General features: G+C 41.7%; 1 protein-coding gene across 1 annotated transcript in view; it reads right to left on the bottom strand.

The window, feature by feature from the left end:
* Epsti1 (epithelial stromal interaction 1) overlaps window positions 1-26,847 on the bottom strand; it is a 96,542-nt gene that overhangs the window by 64,892 nt on the left and 4,803 nt on the right. Inside the window, 4 exon segments of the mRNA XM_021182135.2 lie at window positions 3,794-3,877; window positions 4,621-4,694; window positions 6,899-6,982; window positions 8,538-8,596. Of these exon segments, the coding sequence (XP_021037794.1) occupies window positions 3,794-3,877; window positions 4,621-4,694; window positions 6,899-6,982; window positions 8,538-8,596 (301 nt within the window).

Raw genomic sequence — 26,847 nt, 5'->3', positions numbered from 1 at the left:
GAGGGGAGGGGAGGGGAGGGGAGGGGAGGAGAGGAGAGGAGAAAGTGAGGCAAGATCATGGTAACTGGAGCCTAGAATACAAACGAACACTCCTGGACACTGGTCAATGTTAACACTTCAGCTGAACTAAAGCCTGGAAATTTGACATGGCCAAGAGTGCCATGTGCATCTTCTCTCCAACAGTCTCATCGGTGAGTTTAACACGAGTGAAATCATCAAACCTATTGGATTTGTGATAAATAACAGTAAGCCTTGCCTCCCTGCCTTGTAAGAAGCTGATAGACTAAAATCAAATGGAAGGCTATTAAAGAGTTTCTTTATCTTTATGATTAAGGTAGGGCACCTTTACTACAAGCTAGGGCTTGGCATGGGGCTGCATGGTCTGTACAGTGAATTCCAGGGCAATTAGGGCAGTAGAGTAAAACCCTGTCTCAAGATAAATAAAAGAGCTAAGAGCAAGTTATTATGCTCAAGACTATGTTAGTTCTACTACCCTTATTATTGTACCCATTTTATAATTAAGGCAAAAGAATCCCAGGATAACTAGCAGTCTAGATTCTAAATGCCTGTGCCCCAGACATACCATTCTCATTCCAGCATCATGGTATTAATTAATGAAAGCCCACTGTACTTCAACATCCAAAGGCTTAATGCTTGTGTTAATGCCACCTCAAAAATGCTGGGTATAAGAAACATATTTCTTGGAAACCTGGTGTGATTTAAGAGTTTACAAAATTTGAAATATTTTCTAGTTCATACAACGCTTAAATAATTTCATGAATGTTAATTTTTTTTGTCCTTAAAGCCATTAATCCTTGCTTCTTTCTTCTTGCCTTTCAGAACTAGGAAGCAACAGGTATGATGCCCTAAAATTATGTATTTGAATTCATTTACATCTAATATGCATAATTTATTTTCTACCGGTTTGTTCCTACAGCACTGAGCAGCATTCAAATGAACTATGTGTCTTAAGGTCTATAAAAAAAACCACAATGGCTTCACTTGCTGCAAGCAACATTGGTAGCCACAACTGGAGGAACATGTATGATTCTGAGTTGAATATAACAGATATTTATTCTCAGAACATTCAATTTAGCTGACAAGATTATTGTGGTGACCTATGAAAACTTATTACTGTAGTTTATGTATGAAGTAGCTCCTCAAAGACTGATCTAGGGAAAGCTTAGATCTCCATGGCAAGCAGTGGTCACTGTTAGGGCTTTGAGGAAGTTACTGCCCTGGAAAGGCTCTGATTTAATGCATACATCATTCCACCGATGTATTAACAGGCAATAAAAAAGACACCTTGAGGGGTTCTCAAGGATTTGCCAGACTCCTGCATGGCAGTAGTTGGCTTGGCTCTTCTGCATTGGCTCAGACTTCCTGGGCAGTATCCATCTGCTGGGGGAGGAGGGCAGAGTCCTATGGGCCAGTGTCCGTGCATGTGTTTGCTGTGCATTTTAAAGACTAAGTGCCCCATAAGCACAGTCATTATCACTTCTCCCAGCCATTATCACACTGGCAATGCAGAATATGTCACTACTAGATAGCTAATATCCACTTTTCTGTCTGACGCAAGCTACTAAATGGGCATACGTAGCCATGAGCAGCCACAGATGATCATATTCAACAGAATGGTCTGGTAAGAGTGAAAGCCAGCCAGCCAGATAAACCAAGTCCCACTTAAATGAATGCTCCACAATTTTTCAGGTACCTAGGAATCAGCTTAGAGAGCTTGGCAGGATACAGTTTATAGTAGGTCCAAGGTAGACTCATGAGAGCCTGCACATCAGCAAGTCCCGGGTAAGGTCAATTCTGCTCACTGACCTTTTGGTTAGAAAGGCTAGAGAGTTGCTCCTTCTCCATCACGTTCAAATTTATATCATTATTATCAATTTAGGAAAGCTAAATTAATTAATCCAATTAATGTTTCAGTGTCTAAAGATTGCCGTGGCTCTATAGCTGTGGTGTGACCTTGAAAGAGGTTCATCTGAGTGTTAAAGAACAGAGTTTCACCCAGCCATTAAGAAAGTGTTTTGTTGTGCATGAAGAAATGGGCTGTAAACAACCCACAAGCCAACCAAACAAGGTTGTAGGGACCAAGTAACACCAAACAAGACTTAGAGGAGAGTCTATAACAACAACCGAAATTCTCCAGGTTCTCTCAGCCTTTAATCCAGTTTCTGGTAGTGTTTTCCACGGTTCCACTTGATATGCAGATAGACTGCATAAGATGTGTTTTCTTCCCGCTACAATCACAGACCAAAGCTCCAGCTTCTCAGGTGGGAGACAGGAAGAGTAAGAGATGAAGAACAGAAGCATGGTGAAGAGATACGTATAAGAGAAAGAGATGGAGAAAAGGTGGTTTCAGCAAAGCTCTTTTGTGTAATAACCAACTGGTAGTGGATTGCTGGATCAAAATTTGTAAATAAATTACCTGTGATTTTTTTTTATATATATACTTTCCGCACTTATTACAGTTTGTGAAAGCAAATCCGGGCTTGGTGCCCCCTGCATCACTATGACAACAAGTTGCCCTTGGAGTTGGGAGGTGATACTTGCAGAATCATTGTACAGGAAGAGTTCTGAGAAAGTTGGGAGCTTGCCCAAGGTCAAACAACAATGGCAGATACTCTCCAAGAAAGTCTAGAGAATTCCTTCAGGGAGGGGCAAACCTGAATTCCTTTTCAGTGTCGAATAAGCCATCAGCTTCCGGCTTCCTTAACTCGAAATGCAAAAAATCCCATCTATTATGGCTAGGTGTGGTAGCTCATGCCTTTAATTCTAACACTCAAGAGGCAGAGGCAGCTAATTTCTGTGTGTTCTAGGCTAGGCAGGGCTGCATAGTGAGACTCTGTCAGATAGATAGATAGATAGATAGATAGATAGATAGATAGATAGATAGATAGATCTATTGCTTAGAATGGGGTTTAAACTTTGAACAATACTTTATCTGTAAAAATAAGCAAGAGGAGAAAAGAAGGGGAAAGAGGAGGAAGAAAAACAAAGATAGAAAGGGAGAAAGAAAGTAAGAGATGGGGGGAGGGAAAGAGGGAGAGAGAAAGGCAAAGATAGGAAGGGGGTGGAGAACCAGGAGTTCTGTTTCTAAGAAGCAGCAGCAGCAGGTGCTACATGTGGCCTTCAGAACCATGAGTCAATTCCCTGATCTCAAACCTCCAACACTAAGCCTCACTTCCTGTTAGGCCTTTGCCAAAGGGGAGGGGCTTAAACCATTGCCACCTTGTTTCTCGTTCTCTAGCAAATGAGCATTTGTAAGAGATTTTCCCCAAGTTCTGGATGCTACTAAAAACTTAAGTATGGCTGTTTGGTTGAGAAAATCTGACATCACTGCCGCTAAAAGGGTGGTGCACACATGCTCTTTCACTCAGTGGCAAGAAGACTGTGTTTACCTTCAATACATTCTCCCTGGAAAAAAAAATCTATGTTTGGATACAAATATGACCATGGCCCACTATCTGACGCTGTTGCTTGTTGCTTTGTCTTTTGGGCATCCACACTGCTCTGAGGTGAGGCAGTGGGTGTGGTGACTCACAACCCCGGTTCTGAGACTAGGATGTTGGAATATGAAACCCAATTTCTCTAATTATGTGTGGATCTCGGGGCACCTTATCTTTCCTCTCTGCGTCCATTTCCTCATTTGCACAATTGGATACCAGCCCCCTTCTCAGATTACAGCGAGGGTTGAGTGAGTAGTACTCTGGACTGTGTCTGGAGGGGAACCTGACAGCTGACCCTCACTAAGCATCAACCAACCTCCCCACCATCCACTCACCTTCTCCCTCTGGATTGCTTTCATTTTTTGGAGCTGGGCTTCCTCAGCTTCCTTCCTGATTCGAATAGATTCATCCCTCTTGAGCTGAATTGTAGTGAGATTACAGAGGACAGGAAAAAAAAAAAAACACAGTTACCATTTTTTCAGTCTGAACTTCTGGAACACAAAATTATGATGAAAGGCAAATTACAGTATTGTTTGTGTTATACCTCGCCATGATTATAGGTTGTTACTTTAAGCCACTTAGATCTCAGAAAATGGCCAGGCTGCACCTCCTGCCTGAGAATTCTTTGTGTTCCTTCGTGGGTATCTATCTATCTATCTATCTATCTTTTATCTATCTTGCTCACTTTCTCTCTGTCTCTCTCTGTCTGTGTGTGTGTGTCTGTGTGTGTGTTTATCCATGCACACAGGACAAAAGAGGTAAACAATTATTCTTCATTATAAAACTCATAGGACTTATTGTAAAAATCACTGGTTATCTTCAATCATTTTTGTACTACTTGCAATCACTGTTTTGGAATAAACAAAGCCATATTCTGGGAATGAAAACATAGTAATCTTAAACTATAGTTAATATGTAACTAACTTGAAGGACTGACTGCCTTTAATCAAAGGTCATGCCTAGCACACATGGCTCGGGTAAGAATTCTAGATATTCTCCTCTCTACTTCTCACTGCCTAGCAATGTTCTTATTTTGAGAATTACATTTTACAATTGATTCAGAGGCTTTATATTTTGAGATGCAGTGTTATTTCATGGCCACGCAGAAATGTTGGTGCCGAAACTTGTTGACGAAATGAAACTAGGAGAAATGGATTCTGACCTTTTGCTGGTATTTAGAACGCATCTGTTGCAGCTGTTGTTTCTGTCTGACTTCAGCCTCAGACTGGCTTCCACCTGGTGAAAATAAATAATAAATAAATAAATAAATAAGCCACAAAGGTAAAACAGGAGTATTAAGCTGCAAGACCAGCTGTTGAGTACTAGTTAACTAGTTAACTGCCTGGGAACCCAGCAGTGTGACTTGAGTTTTTTATACACCTGGACATTGGAATATAGCCGGTCATCTTCAAAAGTTGTCTAAGAGCGGTGATCACTTTAAAAGCTAATTGATGGGTGGGAAGATGAAACTTTGTCCTTTAAAGACACTAGGGCTTTCCATCATAAACATTAAAGTCTTCACCTAGCTTGAAACCATGCCTGAAGGACCACACTAGACATTAAGTGATTCTGTCTTGGCTAAGAATTCTGGGACATTCCTCCTGCATAAGAAAGGACCCTTCGGATTTTCAGCACAGCAGATGTATGTAATCTTTATTACCCACTCATTTTCCCCAATATTTTTAATAGTTCTTTGAGCATTTTGTACAGTGTGTTGATCATATTCATCTCCCTTCCCCCAAGTCCTCTCAGATCCATCCCTTCTTCCCTACCTGCCCAACTGTGCATCCTGCTTATTTTTTAAATCCTTCAAGACCAATTGTTCTGCCCAAACAAGACCAATTGTGCTGCCCAAACATTCTTGTTTGTGTGGTCTTCCCCTGGAGAACAGTCAATTTATCAGTGACTACATGCTCAGAGAAAACTCTAAGTTTTCCACAAGTCTGTGGCCGATGGGTCCACAGGAGGGTTGGTGGTGGCACAGAATTGGATTAAAGGCTAGCCTGGATAGTGAGACCTTCTCTCTGAAAAGAAAGTGGCTGTCTCATGGATGGTTTGTCTTCCTGAGTCAGAAGAGAATGGATACACTGCTGTTGACTGCAGTTCTAACAAGGATCTCATGAAAGAATATACATCTAAAGTCATCCTGGAGGTGACCAATTCTGGCCAGTACCTAGGACTGATCGCTAAGCACTGGGATGAAACTGTCTCAAAACACAAAGAAGAAAAAAATCTCTTACTTTACCTCAAAACCATGTGGAAGGTGAAAGAACACTTGAGAGGACCTATTAAAGAGAAGAGGTTTGGGGGCTAAAGAGATGGCTCAGCAGTTAAGAGCACTGACAGTTCTTTCAGAGATCCTGAGTTCAATTCCCAGCAACCACATTGTGGCTCACAACCATCTGTAATGGGATCCAATGTCCTCTTCTGGTGTGTCTGAAGACAGAGACAGTGCACTCACATACATAAAATAAATAAATCTTAAAAAAATGATAAAGATTTTTTAAAAAGAAGGAGGAGGAGAAGAAGAGGAAGAGGAGAAGAAGAGGAGGAGGAGAAGAGGAGGAGGACGTTTGGACTATATTCCTCGAGTCTCAAATTCCTCAGGTTTATTTGGCTAAAGGTGAAATGTGTGGAGTTACATATATAGTTCTATATCTTTCATTCATTAAGAGATTTCCAAATTAGTTTCTTCCCTTGTCCACCCCCCCACCTTTATCTCTAAGACTATTGTGGTGGTACGTGGCTTCTAACCCAAGGCATCTTTGTGGTAACTGGAACTGTGCCAAGCCTCTATGTGTTAAGCTGCGACTGACTATGAAGTCAAGACAGGACGTAAATGACTCCCACTGAGAGATGGGGGTATGGGCATCCCCTCTAAAGGCCTGAAACCCCACACAGGAGACCCAGACATTCCATCACCCTGGCAGCACCTGCTCTGCCAACTCAAATGTCCCCCCAGCCCTAGCATGAAAACCCAGGAGACATCCATCTTTACACCCACTGCTGGGTCGCCAGCTTACTCCCATTCTATGTTCCCAATGGACTCTCCGTTCAGCTTTGTCACATTAGCATCTAACTGCCAGGATGGATATGTTGTGGTGGCTTTCCCTTGCATCCTGAAAGTGCTGTGACTGGGCATATGCAACGCCCCAGGTAAGCTCTCCTCAGAGCTGATCATCTAAGAGGCTCTAAATTATTTGCCAATTAAGCCATCACTTTATTCCCACACAACTGTGGCAGATGCATTTGCTCCTTACATAAAACCAGAGACAGCAATCTACCTGCACATTTGAATGTTTCCTATCAGATGAATTCCGTCTCAGGCAGAACTACCATAGAGCAAGCCTTCACATGTGAAGGAAAGCAGACCCAGCCTGTCTCAGTAGAATCTGCCAGTGACCCTGCCTACCCACTCTGGCTTTCCGTCTGCCACTCACCCAGCCGTTGTGGCACCAAGCAGACTGGTTTTGCCCTGTTCTGTTGCTTCCATCTCTCCAGGTCTGCCAGTTCTTGCTCAGCAACTAACCAGGAGAGAAATAGCAAGTCATTGATTGTTTGAAAAGAAACCTGGTCATTCCAACTTCAAAACCCACAGCAGACAGCAGATAGTGAGGTTTCCAGAATGGGACAGAAAAAAATGACCATGAAAAGCTGATACCTCTCAGCCCTCCCTGCCCCCCACGTCATGCGGGGCCCACCCCTGGCAACTCCTAAGTGTCCTCACAGAAGGTACAAATTTGAACAACAGCTAAACTCCTACTAACACAAAGAAATATAGTTTTCCCTCCAACACCGACATTCTTAAAACCTCATAAATTATTTCGAAAGGTTTTCTATAGCAAATGTGTACAAAAACTAGAATATTCATATGTCAATAAGATCCGGATAAATATACATCCCCCAAAGAATTCTGATGCCTATATTTGCTTTATTTATAACATTTCTCAAGCTGGCTGTAACTCTGAGGAGGGAGGCTCTGCCCTGTGCCCTGTTGGCACCCTGCTTTGGGTCTTGGTATTCTTCCTTGTCCAAATATTCAGACAGCAGGGGGCGCCTGGGAGACTCAGTTCTGTTGCTATATAACCTAATCTCCCGGTTTAGTTCCCCTTAGAAACTTGAACTCGAAGCCTGTAAGATGTTCGAACCTTGGGGTTCTGTTGGCTAAATGTCTGCAGTTGCCACAGTCACTGAAGACCACTGTCATATGCTATACTGGCTCACCGGACCACCCTGATTGATTCTTGTCCATGTGGTCTCTTCGGATAACGACTTTCCTGGCTGTGCCATTATGGCCTCATTGGTTACTGAATTCCTTACCAATAACCTAAGAAGGGAGAGCACAGGATCCCGGAGCTGGAAACATGGCTGACGTGGGCAGTCACACAGTGTCCTGGTGAACCATGTGAACATTATCATCCCTTGCAACTACAAATAGTGCTACAGTGTCAGAGGGCAGTGTTTGTTAGTTCTGTGCCTCAATTAAACCTGCTACTCAGGCTCTAAGTACAAGGAGTACAGCCAAAGATTAGGGTGTGCTCCCTGCCCTCCTGGTAATTATCTGAGGGGGGGGGGAGTGATTATGCTGTATAAGGTAAGATTGTAGAGGGCAGATTGACAATACAGAAGGATAAGAATACAGAGGCAAAAAAAGTCTATTAAGGAGAGATGGGACATATATATTTTAAAAAGGTACAAATTCCCTCATAATCTTTTTGACATATAGCATGTCGTTTCAAAGGTATTCACAGCACCATTAAAATATCACCACCAACTTATTTAGTATATCAGGGACAAGATCCAAACAATAACAACAGGTGTGAAGTTGCTTAAACCCAAGAAAAATCCAAAGCTCATAGTCACTCGTTACCATGAGTTCTGTTACTAATGTAGAGAAACGAATTTAGAAGTGCTAACAATAGAATAATTTTTACAAGTGTAATTAAAACTCTAAGGTTTTTTTTTTATAGGCCTTGGTAAGATACTGTGAGTCTCTATAAATAAGAAAATAGAAATACTTTTTTAAAAATTATAAAGAGGAGAAGCATTCTGAGTGTCGGGTGAAAGCGCGTGCCATACTTCTCTGTATCTTCTGCCTTCTGCTCTCGTTCGGTGCTATCAGGGTGTATGTGCCTGCGCTGGAAAGAAAGGAAAACAGTGGTTATCATCATGACAGCTTCCTAAGGCATCCAAACCACCAGACCATCTTCCTTCTGATACCATTAGAAGACAGCCTTTAAGAGCTTGCTCTGTTCTCCGCTCCCTTCCAATCTAGTTGAAAGACACAAAGCAATGGGCCAGAGGACTAGTTCCTGCTGATCTCCATCACCACTGGTTTGGGGGGAGACTGCCCTTGTAGGGTGTCTCTCCTCTAGGTGGTGCTTGTGAGTCAATCCCAATAAGGCTCATTTTCTCTTGTAGGCCCACCTTAGGAGAAAAAGAAACCCTGGGGCATCTGATGTGTTTTCTGTTCATACAAACAAGAGTCCAAGTTATTCGCCATGTAGCCACGTCTTCTTTGTGACCCATATGACTAGCCTACTAGTCTCATAAGCCTTGATCCCTCCCCTATATCCTGGGGACACAGGCTGAACATTATTTAAATCAGGAGCCCAGGGAAGTGAACATGGGAATCAAGGAATAATTTCTTTTTGTCAGTTTTATCTTTGTTTTTTCTTTAGCAGGTGCAGTCCAAACATGTGTGTGTATACTTGTGTGGACTTGTCTGTGTGTGAGTGTGTAAGGAGCTGAGGTCGACACTGTGCACCTTCTGTTTCTGGACATCTTATTATTATTATTATTATCATTATCATTATTATCATTATTATTGAGATGAGATGTCTCTCTGAAGCTGGAGTCCTATTTTGACTAGACTGGCTGACCAGAGGGCCCCCCATCTTTGCTCCTTCTACATCCCTCTTTTGCATCTCTGGGGTTAGAGACATACCAGTCCATGCTGGACTTTCCCCATGGCTGCTGGGACTGCAAAGTCAGGTTTTCATGTGTGCACAGCAAGCACCTTGCCCACTGAGCCATCTCCCCAGACCCTTTTTGGTAAGCAAAAATATTCTACACTTAGATACCAGGAATACTGAGCTACATAAAACACAGTGAACCTTTAAGGGCAGAGGTGGACTTCATTGGTGTGTATTTCAGATCTATGGCATGGTACCTGGCTCACAGTGGCTGCCTGATAAAGTACAATGTCATAGATCCCAGCTGTGAGCCTATGCTGGAATGGCTCTTTTTTGAGCCAATGCATGTGGTTCCACCAGAGCACGAATACTTCGTAAAGCAAAAATATAGTACAGCAGTAGACTGCAGCATACATACGGGTACAGTTTGGGAGAAAATGCTGTGGATAAATGTAACCAGCTTGTAAATATATGGTTAAAAGGTAAACCCTAGATACTCTTAGAAGTCTCTCCTCCACCTGGGACATCACCATTTCTAAGGGCAAATTAGCAAAGACAGAACAGTCGAGGCCAAAAGTGCTGATTAACCGAAGCCATTTTTCCTTATCTCATTATTTTCCGTGCTGTGAGCCTTCAGCCAGTGAGCTTCATCCTGGACTTTAATTTTAGACTTGTAATGCGAGGTGTGCGACCACCTTTGCATGCAAATGGGGCTGCTGGGTGTCCAATTACCTAATATGTATCAGCAGATGGTGCATGGGTAGCCTAGCTCGCATACAACGTTATGAATACAGAATTAGGAGGCCGCCACTGGAAATTAATCCCATATCTGTTGCATGGTCTTTGATCACCCTGAGAAAGACTGTTTCACTCCTCAACTGTCACTACTTTATAGGCGCTGGGGGTGCTGCAATCCTGTGAGTAGTATCTGGGAACTTCAACGGGATGCAATGGTGAGCCATTCTACGGAGCCCTAAAGCTGAAACGCGAGGCACTGGATTTAAAGGCCAACTGTGAAATTGCTGCGCCATTCTCAGTGCTGAGGCTGTGATGCGGAGTCTAGGCCGGGGATTTGCCAATGCTGCACATCAGCAACTTTTAACCTTTACCGTGCATGGGAATCACCTGGAGGGCTCGTTGGCAGGCTTGTTAAAGGGCAGAGTTTCTGATTCAGTGACTCTTGGTTGAGGCTCAATAACAGGCATTTTTTTAAAAATCAGTTCTGGGTTGCTGTTTGCAGAGGTTAATGCTCATCGTCATCTTTGCTGGATTTAAAATCTCCTAGGAGAAACGCCTCTGGACCGGTCTGCATGGGGCATTTCCCGGAGGGTTGTCTAAAGAGGTGTGACCCACCCTGAATGTGGATGGAATAAAAAGGGGGAGGAAGAAAGTATGCAGAGAGCCAGCGATCCTCTCTCTGCTCCCCAACTGCAGACTCAGTGTGGCCGTCTGCCTCCCACCAACCCTTCCTCTTTTAGTTTCATCTCGACAGCAACCCCGGGAAAGTGACGAGCACAGCACTGCCCGAGGTTCCACACTTAAAAGAACCACTCCTGTAGAATAGTTACACCTTCTGTGCTTCCGGTATGGCTTGTCCCGACCCATGTTGACCCATGTTGAAGCTTAATCCCCATTGCATTGGTGTTTAGAGCGAGTAAGGCCTTTAAGAGAAGTCATTGACCATGGGGCCACTGCTCTTACAATGGACTAATGGATTAATGCCATTCTCACAGAAGTGGGTTGGGCATTACGGGACTGGATTAGGTAAGAGTATTAAGTATTGCTGGAACTCAGGGCGAGTCACCTGCTTGACCTTCTGCACACACCTGCTACCCCCCTCTGCCTCACCACCTTGCACAGCCAATGGTGTATAGGTGCTGATACCATCCTCTTGAGACTTTCTGGCCACCAAGTTTGTGAACCAAATGAATCTCTCTTTTTAAAATGCATTACCCTTCTTAGGTATCTTGTTATAGCAACATGTAAGCACCAAGAAACTGTCTTGGGATATTTTTGATGAGAAGATGGCCAAGGTCATGAGTAGTGGTGTACACCATTAACCCCAGCACTTGAGAGGTAGAGGCAGCTGATCTCTGTGAATCTGAGTCCAGCCTGGTCTATATAATGAGTTCCAGACCAGCCGGGCTACGTAGAGAAATGCTATCTCAAAAATAAAATATAAAGCCGGGCAGTGGTGTCGCATGCCTTTAATCCCAGCACTTGGGAGGCAGAGCCAGGTGAATTTCTGAGTTCAAGGCCAGCCTGGTCTACAGAGTGAGTTCCAGGACAGCCAGGGCTACACAGAGAAACCCTGTCTCGAAAAACATTAATAAATAAATTAATTAATTAATTATAAAAACAAAACAAATCTACACACATACACACAAACAACAAAAACTGCTTAGAGATTAATAAATTTTTGATAAACGAACTGATGTTAAGCTATATGCTAAAAACCATTAGATTAACTAAACAACAGAGCTAAGACTCAGAAGTCACGGCTTTTAACCTATAGCAATTAGCTGTAGCTGATTTTTCAACTTAACATAGAAAGCTTAAATTATGCCCTGTTTTACTTCAACCCCAGCCCCTTTATGAATTAGTGAGTCAGCATACTTGGTACTTTCGTGCAGATGTGTCATTATACTTCATTCCAACTCATTGTCCTCCTCCACTGGCCTCATCCTTTCCAGCTGTTTCTCCTCCGTTTCCCAGTCGCTCACTTATTTTGCTTCCTCATTACATATATTCTATTTCCCTATTTCCCACTTCCCTTAAAATTTCTTCTTCACCTCTCATGACCCCCTTTCTAGTTTCATGACCTAAACAGACCTTACACACACACACACACACACACACACACACACACACACACACACACATTTAAATCTAGGTTCTACCTATGAGAGAAAACTTAAAAACATGTGGCATTTGTCTTTCTGGGCCTGGCTGATTTCATTTGATGCGATGATTTCTAGCTGAAATCATTGTCCTGCAAATGTCTTGGGTTTTCATTATGTCTTCATAAATTCCATTGTGTGTATGTTTTTTTTTCTTTCACGAGATGATGAATAAAAGCTGGTCCCATTTCCTGTAACTTCCACCCCTTGAAATACTCGCAAGCCATATGAACACTTACCTGAAACCTATTACAGAATTACTATGCTGGAGACTTGCAGAGTGTAAGAGAGGTGTCAACCACACATAACAACCATTTCCACCAATCCTGCACACTCGTTGAAAACAAGTCAAGAAGCCAACAGAACTCAATGGCAGGAAGACCCAAACAAGTGCTGGAGCGAGATGATGTAAGTAGCCAGAGATGCAAGCAGAGGAGACCCACAGAGAGCCCAGACCAGCGGTAAACCTCAGAGAAGAAGAATGCCAAGCTGAAGGCATGGCTAACAAGTTTGCTAAGAATATTTCACTGGGAATTTTCCCAAGCCCACCATCCTGCTTATACAAATTACGGAAGAGAGTTGGAGGGGAAGATCTGGTTACTAAAGACTATACTTTATAATCTCTAACCTGATTAAGTCTGATGAGACAGACCAGTGGCATTTGTCAGTCACAGCTGACATGAGACTTCTGGGTCAGAGACAAAAACACTTACTATTCACTGCACACAAAACAGTGTGACCGGATAGGATTATTTACATCTTTCTCCCTCTCTGGCCCCATGTCTGAGAAACTGCCTGGAACAGGGCTGCAGTACCCATACATATTGTAAATGGGAAAAGAGAGAAGAGAGAGCTAGCGAGCCCTGAAAGTAAAGGATTTTAATCAAAAGTCTTTTCGCCTAACACTAACAGTGGTCCTAGTAATACGCATTTTATGTGAGAGGATGCCTTAGCAATATTTTATTGGCTGAAATGCCAAACGGAAGACATCTTAATATAGGAAAGCACTGCCAAGTGATTTACTTTTTATCTCTCCTTTTTTGCAGTAGGAAGAGGCGCTTAAGTCTAAGGCTATGCTTTTTATTTTTAATATTGTGTGGCAGAGTGCAAGTCCCTGAGAGATCAAAAATATTCATCTCTTCCCTCTGAACTTTTTTTTTTGACATGAATAGCCAGTATAATTTATTAATGTTCTCAACCAATTAGTTCCCACCCACAGCAGACCTTTGCCATTTAGCTCCGTGGCATTTCCTTCACCGAGTGGAGTCAGGAGCTGCAGATGCAACAAGCTCAAACTGCGGAGATTTAGCATTCTGGTCACTTCCTAATGAAGCAACATGCAAACTGCCGAAACAAATATATATATTTGAAAATGAGTTTCCTTAATTATCTCATTGAAATTTAATGAAATGTCTGTTGATAAGATTGTTTCCAATTTCCAGCAGTGCACTTCCTTGAGACAGAGAGATGGGCCTAGGAGACAACAGTCTAAGAAGGCAAGATAAAGATCTTTTCTCTGCCATTTTTAAAGAGGAAGGGAGACTCGGGAGGAGACTCAGGAAGTCAAGTGTTTGCTGTGCAAGCATCAGGATGTGAATTCAGATCGCAGGAATCTGTGTAAAAAGCCCAGAGAGGTAACCCCAGTGTGTGAGGAGGTGGAGATGCTCAGATCCCTAGGGCTTGGGGGGGGGGAGGAGGGGGGTCAGTCAGCTTAGCCAATCAGTGCTGGGCAGCCAGCTTAGCCAATCAATGAGCCCCAGATTCAGCTCTAGACCCGTTCTCAAAACACATAGTGGAGAAACAATTGAAGAATATGCAGCTACCCTTCACCTACACACACACACACATACACGCACACGCACACTCACACGCACACGCATACACACACGCACACGCACACACACACACACACGCACACGCACGGGTGCACGCAAACACTTTCTCATTCACACACACAGGCACATACACACATACTAAAGAAAATGTTTTTGAGAGAAAAGATGTGTAAGCCGTGTTTCCATTTTGTGGGGTGCTAGTTACACAGAGGCTTCTCTCATGAACACTTTGGGCCATTTTTATGGCATCTCATGCATAAGCACTCTATAAAAAAAAACTGCTAAGTGCAAGCTGTGAAAAAATATATTGGCTGGCAAAGGTGTTACATACATATATCCCCTGGAGTGCACAGACTGCACCCGGCGTCATTTAAATCTCTAATTAAGACCAACGTCGTGTTGATTGGAAAAACGAGATGTACTGGATAGCAGAAATTCAGGAAGGGACAGATGAGTGAATTACAGACAGCTTCAAACTGAATAATAGATGTGTGGAGTTTACTCTTCTAGCAAAACCTGGGTAGAAGCGCTAATGGAGACTAGGAACTAAACAGGCTGACTCCGGATGAACGTGCAAAGAAGCTACACTTCAGAGGAAGACTGGATCGTCCCTGCATCGGACACCGTGACAGCGTCCAATGAATAGAGAATGTGTGGAAGAAAGCCCTGATGTTCAAGAGGGCAGGGAGGATATAAAACACCACTCAACCCATGCCAAGATGCTTGAAGGGCTCTTTCCTCGGCTCACTAACTCAGGTCCACTCTTCAGAGAGTTTTGTCCCATTTTAATAAAGTTTCCTGTCCATTCCGTGCCTAACTGGGGAAGCATGCGCCTCCATCTCTGGCAGCTGCCATCACCATCACCTAACCAGCGCCATGTTTTTCTCTTACACTCTAAAACCACTGCCCTTGAGATTCCTTCTGAGTCCCTTTCTAACTTCTTTCATTAATGAGACCAAGAACCCCAAACGTGAATCCCGGTTTCCCCAGCGACTGTTTTTGTTTGTTTGTTTGTTTGTTTGTTTGTTTTTGTTTTTATAGTTCAAGAAAACTTTAATCTCAGATACAATTAGCAATGGGGAGAAGGACTAGAGGGAAGAAAGGCATCCGATGGTTCCATGGGTTTCCGTGCGGGTTTTGTTATATGGTCTTCAGTGTGGAGACACTAAGCTGATTATTTTCACTATCTATTCTACATTGTATTTTATATATGGGTGTTTTGCTTGCATGGATTGCTTGTATACCGTGTACATGCAGTTCCCGAAGAAACCAGAAGAGTGTGTCAGATGAGCTGCCACTTAGGTACCAGGAATTGAACCCAGGCTCTCAGGAAGGGCAGCCAGTGCTCTTAACGGCTGAGGCATCTCTCCAGACCATGAAGCTAATTATTTCTAACCAGTATCACTCCAAGTTTTTGAGGCATTTAAAGTTGTTAGAGCTCCTTTTTCAATCAGTCTAAATTCTCAATCCAAAACCCAAACGAGATAGTGCTGGCTGGATCTCCCTTGAACCTGTGGCTTTCTATGAGACCTGATCCACATTCCACACTCTGGTGTAGATGTGCTCATGGAGGTGATCTCAGCAGTGTTCCCCCCTGGCTTCTGTTGGAAAGGAGAATGAGAACACACTAGGTTAAAAGAAGCAACAGCCCAGGGCTTTCTGTGTATAGAAAGTCTTTATGCACAGTAGAAAAAAAAATATGTGTGCATGCACATAAATTCATGGCCTAGGCATACCCTGTCTTGATAAGATATGACCAGTTTACACTGATTAGAAAAACATACCCTACTAGAGATTCATAGCTTGATACATATTTTATGCCTATATTACTAATTTAACTGAGGCAAGATGGGCAGATAAAATGCACAGCTACAGAGTATAGACAAGAGATATTATGCAGCTTCACTTAAAAATATATGCAGTAAACACTATACACATACAAAAAAGAAAGCTATCAAGAGCAATTAATACTAAAGATAGAAAGAATATCTGCGGAAAAAAAATAATGCTACAGAGAACTGCCATCTTTGAGATTGACACCAATTTATAAAATGAATTAAATTGCTTCCTCCAGAAAAATTAGAAGCAATTTGTGTTTTCAGACCATGCGTCAGGTGTGAGATTTTGATGTGACTATTACAAGCTAATAAACTCGCCTGTGGCTATTTCCTGGATACTGACAGAAGACTGGAGGTTCCTGGTCAGAGAGAAAAGACTCCACTCCTCTGAACACAGCCCACAGCATGGCTGGCAGTTACTTCACACCAGCTCTGACCCTAGGTCTGATGGGGGCACCTGGCATGCCTGCCTTGCAGCTAGGAAAAGTAATACTTATGCTACTTTGTTTTATGAATCAGGAGCTCAGGATGCAGCTCAGCCTGGCCCTGGCCTCTCCATTCTGCTGCTAGAGCGTCTATGGAGCTTGAGTTTCAGGTATATGACATCATGCCCAACTAATCTACCATTATTACAGTGGGTGGTTAAACAATCTGGTCGTTGTCTTGAAAAGAGTATGCCTATCTCCCAAGGTTCGTGTTAGATAGGCATCCCTAGCAGCAGCCAGGTTAGCTGGCCAAAGGAGTGTATGAGCTAATTCTCAGATCCTCAGGATGCTGGATGAACACTTCAGCCTAGGACTTCAACACGAGCTAGGAAAGATAGTCAGATTTCCCCCTCAAAACAATGACAGAAATACAGACAATTAGAATCTGAAGTTAAAGTTTGAAGAGAGCCGGCAGCTTGGCCAAGGCTGCCTTCTAAGGAATAAGTCAGTGGAGCAGACTGACAGCTGCCGCACAGCTTAGACATGTCAAACAGGCCACGCCTCTTCTCCTCTTGATTCTCATTCGACTTAAACTACAACTCTTTACAGGTTACCTCTAGCACATAAAACTAGAACCCCCACATCTAGGGACGTATATGCAAAGTCCACGTACTTGCGTGAAATTCTTATTTTTAATTTTTTAAAGTCACATGCAAGACAATGTAGAAAGTAGCACTTAAAAGTTACTCAAACTCCACTTCTCAAAGATTACAATTATGTTTTATTTGGCTGAATTTCCATCAATCTATGTTCTCTACTTTTTGTTGCTTTCATTTGAGGTAAAATCTCCTTGTGTCCCAAGCCTGGTGTCATACTTACCTGGCACTTCAGGCTAGTCTCAAACCCACCACCACCTTCCTGCCTCAAATTTCCAAGGATTACAGGTGTGTATCAGCACCCACAGATATGTTCTCTACACCACGAGTAATTATATTTAAAGTACAATTTTGATCTTATTTTCCATTTTAAATGGTTTCTCTGCTAAATTATAAGTATTCCATGCTTAATACTGAATGGCTCCATAGCATGTCCTAACACAACATCTAGCTACTTGATTTGTCTGAAACATTCACTGTTCTAAAAAGTCCGATAGTTTATACCAAACTAAGCTTTGCACCGAGCACTGTCTAGAAGACCCTAACAGACTTCTTGAATAATCACTTGGGCTCAAACATTTGACCCAATTTAGATTTTCTTCCATAGATCGGCTCCCCACTTGCATTACCAAAGAGCCATAGATACGTCAATCTAGATCATATGGTTGGTCTTTATTTTTCCACCTTATTCTCCTCAGTTTTCAAACTACAGGAGATGCTGGACCCCACCCCCCAGGCATATTTTCACTTCCTCCTAACAGTCTGTCTAGCTTTATAGTTAAGAGCTACCACGTGACTGATTTGTGGCATTGACGTATCAGTACAAGTACTGAGAAAGAGACTTAACTGGAGACAGGATGTAACGTTAGGCTTTGGGTTGCATTTCCCTTCCTGAAAGGGTTGAGGTGAAAGTTGATGCACAAATGGCTGAACAGTCTGCCTGCCCTCTAACTACAAAGCCTCCACATTACTGCTGACCTAGAACCAGCCCGCCTGGTCAAGCCTCATACCATTACTCCCTAACTAACAACTTTGAGCAAACTACTTAGTTTCTCTCTCTCTCTCTCTCTCTCTCTCTCTCTCTCTCTCTCTCTCTCTCTCTCTCTTTTTCCATTTTAAAAATGGGGACAATTATCCACTTTGTAGGTAGAAAAATGCTTCAGATAATTTCAGGGTCCAAAAAAAATGGCTGAGCAGGTTAAACGTGTTTGCCACATAAGCTTGGTGACCTGAGTTTGGTTCCTGTAATCCACAGTGGAAGAAGAAAACTACCAAAGGTATCCCTGGCCTCTGAACACATGCCATGGCATGCGTGTGCCACACTACATGCATACATAGTAAATTTAATTTAAGAAAAATAGTATCAGAAAGTGACAGGAGTTGGAGCAGTGGCTTCGCTGTTAGGATTGTTCTCTCCTCTTGCTGAAAAATCTGAGTTCAGCTCTCAGCACCCACGTGCACTGGCTCCCGACTGCTTATAACTCCAGCTCCAGAGGACCTGGTGGTCTCTTCTGTCTTTCCTGGGTGCCCACACACACAGACATGAGATATGCATACATGCACACATACACATAGATGAGAAAGTAAAAGAGATCATCACTGGTCTACTGTAATTGACAAGTCTTTGTACCAGCCCTAGTTTGCTACCTTCAGGCCTATCTTGTAGGAAAACCCTAAACAAAGCTTTGTTTTAGAGTGCCTGTGTGAAGAATCTGCTCTGCAGACAGTGTTAGTGATATATGTGATATATCGGATGGCTGTTCTCAGTGCTAGACCCTCTCCCATCACAAATGCAGCTCCTTCTCACGCTATGAATTAGTCCCTTTCTGTATCTTTTTTTTTTCCATAAACATAGTTTTCCTAAATTCTTTGAATGCTCCTGGCTCTGGTTCTTCACTCTAACATCTAGGCCATAGTCTCTCGATCCTTTCCCCTGTGTCCCAGAAGGACTAAGACATGAAACAAAATGGTATCCGAGAAAGATAACTTTCAAGATGAGTGAATGTTATTACCGTGCAAGCGGCAGCATAGCTCTGAGCCCGGGCTTTGGTCCTTAATTTATTGAAATAAAATAGACCTACGATAAACTGTAAAACCTTAAGTACATGGCTCTGTGAAGAATCTTCCTTTAAGTCCTCTGGGTTCCAACAAGCAAAGGAAAATGGAAGCAGAGAAAGAAAACAAGCTTTAGGATGTTACCAGGAAGTCATCTTCACCAATCGTTTATTTTAAAATCCTTTAGAAGCCTTGGACTGGGGTGGGTATTCAACTCAGGGGCAGAGTGTTTGTCCAGTATACACTGGGCATGGGTTCCACCCTCACAGCACACACACCCAGATAAGGCCTAACAAACCACTTTAATAAGACAAAGGCCGTTACTCTCTACTGATAGTCATTAGTTCTGAATACCTTACATAGTTACTTCTTTCTCCAAACCATAGGGTCGGTCACGATGGTATATAATCCCTAAATACTCTAGCATGTACCTCCAAAGAGGGGGTGGTGGAAGGCATTATCCTACTCATACACAAAAACATCATCGCACCCAAGGAATTTACCTAATTATATTCACATTTAAAGTTTTGCCGTTTAATTCTTTCCTATTCTCACCATATCCTGGAATCAGTCACGACTTGCCTAGGTCTCTGCAGAATGTTAATCTAGGACAATTTCCTTGGCTTTCTCCCTTTCCTGATTGGCATCCTTAAGAAGTCTGAATAGATTGTCTTATAGAATGTCTCGTGATCTGGAGGCAGGGGACTAATATGGAAAGGATTAATACCAGCGCTTGAGAGGCAGTGGCAAGAGGATCCAGAGTTCAAGGAGGTCAAGGGATATACAAAAACCTATTTCAAAAGAGGCAAAAAAAAAAAAAAAAAAAAAAAAAAAAAAAAAAGATTCACCACCATCTCTTAACAGTGGAACTAAAGAGCATAATTGGTCTGTCTGTCTGTCTTTCTTCCTTTGTTTGTTTCTTCCTTTCTTTACAAGATGTGTTCCTACTGATGTAGTCCAAACTGGACTTTAACTAATGATCCCCCTACCTCAGTGTTCTTCAGATATGAGCCATCACCACACCCTTGGATTTTAATGATGGAAAATATCTTGAATTTTTCTACATTACTTTAATAGATTGCTTTTTAATCTTCACATTTGGAGGGAAAACTACAAACATTACAGAACAAAGGAGCTGTCATGGCTGATTTTCTGATAAAGAACAAACTTTCCTAAGCCGTCTGTTCCTTTTGATTATTTTTTTCTCTCAAGCTTTTGTCTCAGATTCAAATACATTCTGAATAGATGCAATTAACCTTAACAATATCCATAACCTCACGGCACTCTACTGACTTTGAAGTGAGTCACCTTACTGTGTAATTGAGCTAAGTTTCATTTTTTTCTCATTTCTGCAACACTTCTACTGATTATTATAGGTATTATGCTTTTTTGGGCTCTCGTCATCCTGTTGATTTATTGTTTCACTGTTGCAGCTGTCAAAGGCTTTTTGAAAAATGTCCATTCATTTTTGATGATACTGTACTTGAACAAAAAGATTGCGATTGCTCCCCGAGACTTGGCAGATCACAAAAGCATACCACATCAAGGAGCAGGGGCTAGCACGAAAAAAAAAAAAGTTGAAAATTCATTCTAACAGGATCGTAATTTATACCCTCCTCCATAAACAGTAAGGTAAATTTGATCTAATCAAACTGAAAACTGAAATGTCTTTCTTTCCATCCACTCTAACAAATTCCTCTGCAGTGAGCTTTGCCTCTCAGACTGTAGATGGTGACCCACTAATGCTTGACAAAATCATGCAATGAACTTTTTTTAATCAACATGAATAGAAAATGGAGACTGGAGTGATCCCTTAGCCAGTAAAAGCAGTTGCTCTGCCATCATGAGAACCTTAGTTCAAATCCCCAACACACATGCAAAAACCTAGGCATAGCTGCTCTGTATGTTTGCAATCACAGTATTGAGGAGACAGAGGTGGGCAGTTCCAGAGAACTCGCTGGCTACCCTGTCTAGGCAAAAATGTGAACTTGTAATTCAGCGAGAGACCCTATTTCAGAGTAGTAAGACAGGGAGTGATGAAACGCACCCAATGTCCTCTGCTCTGGATACCCCATGTATATGCACACATGTGCAAACTCACATGTATGCACCACACACAGAAAAGAATAGAAAATGTCAATGTGACACACATAGTGAGAATTGTTTTTGTGGAACTTCTTTTCTGTTGTATTTATCTTCATACATACTGATAAAGGGGGATATCTGGTTTCTTGGATGTATCAAGTAATATTTTTCTGGAAGCTGTCTTGCGAGAAGGCATGAGATGTTTTACTGAAACAGACACTTTAAAGGGCATGTGATGTTTAGAAAGAATAAAAATAGAACCCCACAGACAGTGAAAGGTCTCTCTTGCATTGCCATTGCAACACCATGAAACACTTTGTGGGTCTTCACTGGTCTTTGCTGGTCTTTACTTATCTTGACTTCATAGAAACAAACAGGCCAAAGAACCTATGGTATTCCAGCTGATTCTGGTCACTTCTCTTGGCTTGTGCTGATTTGGCAGAGCCTTGCAGTTTCTGCTAGATTGTACCACTGCTACTGATTGAAGTTTGGTGTTTGTTATTGAACTGGACTACTGATATCCTGACAATGAAGAGTGGAATTGCCCTAAAGGACTACTACTAAACAGGTCCACAGCCTCCTTTCCCTCTTCCTATTAACCTTCGTTTTCCACTACCTCTGGTCAGTGGGCTAGAAGGGAGGTCGAAGCATTTAAGAATCGTAAATAAAGTATGTTGAAAAAAATCCAAGCCTACATACTGACACATGTTCTAGGTCACAGCATCAAACAAATCATTCAATGTAGATTTGGTCACCATGTACTTAAGTTGCTTAGAAACAATAACAACAACCTACTCTAACAGGAGCCCACTGATCTGTGTAGCATCTATAGAAAGCATCACCAAAAAGGAGATTCATACACACACTCACACACACACAAACACATACATACACAAACACACACATACACTCACACACACACAAACACATACTCACACACACAAACACACACACACACACTCACACACAAACACACACTCACACACACACTCACACACACAAACACACACTCACACACACACTCACAAACACACACACATACTCACACACACACACATTTATCTAAGTCACTTACAAAATAACTTAGAAATAGTGATAGGATTTGGGGCACATTTTTCCAAAATATGGCTCCTTGGCATTTGAGAAGATGCCAAGAAACAGGAAGATCTGTCATTCCCTGCCCCTAAAGACAGACCGTGATGGACTTCTCTAACATGAAGAAGATAAATGAGCATGCCTCCTTTGTTTCATGGATTATTAGTTCCTAACCCTTTCCAACCAATCCCATAGCTACAAACTCTTCACCTTTCATCATACCTATGGGTAAAAATAAGGTGTGTGATTATCTACAAAATGTCTCTTACAGGGACATGCCTTGGGCACTTGGTACCTGGCTTATGGCAGTCTTCTATTTATAATTTTTTATTTTAGATGTTTAATTTTTATTGTATGTGCATGTTGATTTTATATAAGATGTGTATCACATGCATGTCTGATGCCCTTGGAGGTCAGAAAAGGATATGAGATCCCTTGAACTGTTGTAACGGATGGTTATGAGTCCTGATGTAGGTACTGGGAACTGGAGCCAGGTCACCTCCAAGAGCAACAAGTGCCCTAGACTGCTGTGCCATCTCTCTACCCACTCGTAGCACTGTTTTAAAATACACAAAGTCTTTAAGAGATGGGGCCTGACTGGCGGCAGTATGGTTCTTGTGGCAAACCTTTGAAAATTATGGACACTTCTGTTCTGATTCTAGTTTGTATTTTGTTTTTTGTTGTTGTTGTTGTTGTTGTTTTTTGTTTTGTTTTGTTTTTGTCCTCTCTGTAGTCACATTATCACAAGCCACCATCATGTGGTGAAATTGTCCCATCATGAGGAACTGTACCCTTTGAAACCATGAGCCAAGGTTAATCCTTCCTACCTTAAGTTGTTTTGGTCAAGCAATTTTCATGGTAAGGAGAAACATTATCAATATATAACATTTCCCTGTATCTTTATGTTATCATTTCTAAAGGCTCTGGTGTCACATATAACTTACTAAATACTTCTTTTCTCTTGTTAATATGACTTTCTTATAGATGTCTCCATCATTAACCAAGCAAGGGATAAGTGGCTAAAGAAATTGTTTCTCCCTGCAAATCTGTAAATACCACATTACTGCTTCTACATTAGTACTCCCTTTGACCTACTGAATTTTTCTTAATGTGGACACGAAACAATAAGTAAACAGGGAGTTTTGATGTCACTTCCTCCCCAGCTCCTGAGCAGTTTCCACTTTGGTGGAAAGACCTAGGTTTAAGTTCTAGCTACTGATTTGGAAAAGCAATGGAAACTTGGGGAAATCATTTAATCTTCCAAGACTTACTCTACTCATCTGTCAGGTGGGAAAGTGTTTATTTTGAAGATAAGATTCAATAACATTCATGTCACTCTAAGTACAAGATATAAATGCATCATTTGGCACTTGAGATATTGGAAGTACTTTTTCTGGTGACACTGGCTTGGCCTTAGGGCTTCATCTACGTTAGAAGAGTAGTCTACCACTGACTTGTAGTGGTAGAGAGCTTTCCTACTGCCCATCAACAGCCCAACTGATTGTTATTTTGGTGCTTGTCTGTTTTGTTTCTGCAGTTATTTTGAGGGGTACTCGGCTCATTTGAGGCTCTAGCTAATCTGCATTGTGTTACTACAGTATTACCATGCTCTAGCACATTTATCATTCCAAGAGTAAGCTGTGCAAGAGGAGCTCAGCTAATTAGTTTGCTATTAGAATCTGGTAGAAGTTGAGGTACCTATCCAGCTCATTGAACTGCATCATTATCATTAAGAGTTAAACACTATCTATTACGTTACAAACTTTCTAACTGCTTATGGGCCTTGTCTAGGAGTTGAGTTAAATAATCCCCTAATGAATAGCCATCTATATTGAGTCATTGGGAAGATTGCTCATTAAGACAATCCTTGAGCTCTTCCAGTGTAGTATTATTTCATAACATTAAGAGAAACTTCTGCATTATCCAGTTCTCTATCTCCAGGAAGAAAAAGGACACTGCTTTCACGCCATTTAACATCTACTGGCAAAAAAGAAAAAAAAAACTCATTCTCTTTTAATCATAGGGAGACAGGAAATTGAAATCTGGGGCACTGTAGTGGAGAGGAAATAGTAAATTGGTTTTTATAGGCTCTAATAACTACCAATGTGTTACTTGAAAGCTGGGGGGTAGTGGAGCATGTCTGTAATCTAGCTGAGGCAAAATGATCACATGTTCAAAGCCAGTGTGGGCTACATAATGAGTTCAGGGTATTGTGGGCTACCTGGAAAGATTCTGTCTCTAAAAGCCAAACAAGCTAGCAAACAAGGAAGAAAGAAAGAGAGAAAGAGAGAAAGAAAGAGAGAAAGAAAGAAAGAAAGAAAGAAAGAAAGAAAGAAAGAAAGAAAGAAGAAAGAAAGAAAGAAAGAAAGAAAGAAAGAAAGAAAGAAAGAAAGAAANAAGAAAGAAAGAAAGAAGAAAGAAAGAAAGAAAGAAAGAAAGAAAGAAAGAAAGAAAGAAAGAAAGAAAGAAAGAAAGAAAGAAAGAAAGAAAGGAAGAAAGGAAGAAAGGAAGAAAGGAAGGAAGGAAAGTAAACCTCATATTTTGTTTTTTCCCCTGTCACTGAGACAGAATAACATGACAAAAATAAGTCAAGAAAGAAAGTATTAGTCTTAATTACTTTTCTATTGTCATGCCAAAACACCATGACCAAGACACTGTATAAAAGCAAACATTTAATTTGAGATTCACAGGTCAGAGGTTAGTAGATCCCAGACCATCACAGCAGGGAGCATGGCAGTAGGCAGGCAGGTGCAGCACTGAAGCAGTAGCTGAGACTACTCGAGAGGCAACAACCATGAGGCAAAGACAGAGGCTAACTGGAATGGTATGGAACTTTTATACCACAAAGCCCACCCACAGTGACACCCCTCCTCCAATGAGGCCACACCTCCCAGTCCTTCCCAAACAGTTCCACAGATTGGAAATAAGCCTATTTTCATTCAAACCACCATAGGTTTATTTTAGCTCTCAGTTCAAAGGTAAAGTCCATCACAGCAGGGAAATCAAGGCAGCAGGAACAGCTGATATCATTGCATTCAGTCAAGAAGACAAAAGCAGTGAATACTGACTGGACTCAGCTAGCGTCCTCCTTTCTGTGCAACCCTGTACTCAAGGCCAGAGTACAATGCTACTCTCCTTTAAGGCGAGTCTTCCCTCCTCAATTAACCTAATCAATGCCCAGAGGCTAATCTAATTGAATAATCCTTCCCAGGTCTAACTGTATGCTTGTCTCCTAAATAATTTCAAGTCCTGTCCAGTTGACAATCTCACCATCACTACCTACAAAAACAAACATATATACACATACAGCTCATTCTCCTATAGGTCTCAGTTTAAATATCCTATTTTAGGAAATACTTTCCTGCCCTGAAAACCAGCTCAGATACTGGCTTTCCTGTATAGCACACATAAAGATTTGTGTAATTATTGCAGAAGTATATATGTCCCATTAAGTAGATGTTAAAAGAAAAAGAAAAAAGAAAAAAATCCTTATAAAGTTTGCTAAGTAGATAATTGTTCCAATATTTTAGAACTATCCAGAGCTGGCAATCCTGTGTTACTGTCTGGTTGTTAGTATGTGTGATGCGCTGTTAACATAGTAAATGCTTCATAAGAATTTGCTGTTATTGCTGCCCCATCTTTAAGTCTCTATAGGATTCCATATACAGTAGACCACAAATGCGTTACGGGAAGTTGAATTTGTGTATAAATTTTATTAAAGTTAACTACTGCATAGTAAAGTTCTACATGACAGATCCATTTTCAGAATGTCTCTTTACTTTTTCCTAAACAGCATCAGGCTTTTATCACTAATACGGGCAAGAGCCTATGGCCCACCGTTGGGTATAGTCAGGCTGGAAACCCTACTATCCATATAGATGTAGGTAAAATTTGCTTAGAAGCAAGCAAAATAATAAAAGAGTGAACGAAAGATTGCTTTGGATTACAAGTTTATATAAGCTTTTTGTTTCTCTTTAAATCTGTGTGAATAGTTTATAATAGTTGGGGACAAGGTACATAGCACCAGGTAAAAATAACTATAAAAGCCAAAATGAAATAGTAAACACTTGCAATAACTGAAATCCAAAATGCAGTTTAAAATAAAAAGTTATCCTACCTGGCAATCTGTCACAGAGTAAGAATCACTGATTTTAAAGAATTTCATAGATTTTTTTTTTACTTGTTGTCTTAGTTACTTTTCTATTACTCTAATAAAGACCATGACCAAAAGGCACTTGGGGAGGGGGGACACAGCAGTTATTTTGGTAATATCTCCATGCCACAGTCTATCATCAAAGGACATGGTGGGCAGGAACTCCAGGAAGGAACTTGGAATCAGGAACTGAAGCAAGAGGCCATCGAGGATGTTGGCCCATGGCTTGCTCAGCCTCTTTTCTTATAGCACCTAAAACCACCACCCAGGGGTGACAGCATTCACAGGGGCCCGGTCCTTCCTACATCAATCATCAGTCAAGAAATGGCACCACAGGGCTGGTGAGATGGCTCAGTGGGTAAGAGCACCCGACTGCTCGTCCGAAGGTCCAGAGTTCAAATCCCAGCAACCACATGGTGGCTCACAACCATC

This window comes from Mus caroli, chromosome 14 (assembly GCF_900094665.2).
Source record: "Mus caroli chromosome 14, CAROLI_EIJ_v1.1, whole genome shotgun sequence".
Lineage (NCBI taxonomy): Eukaryota > Metazoa > Chordata > Mammalia > Rodentia > Muridae > Mus > Mus caroli.
This window is presented reverse-complemented; position numbering and strand designations above follow the sequence as displayed.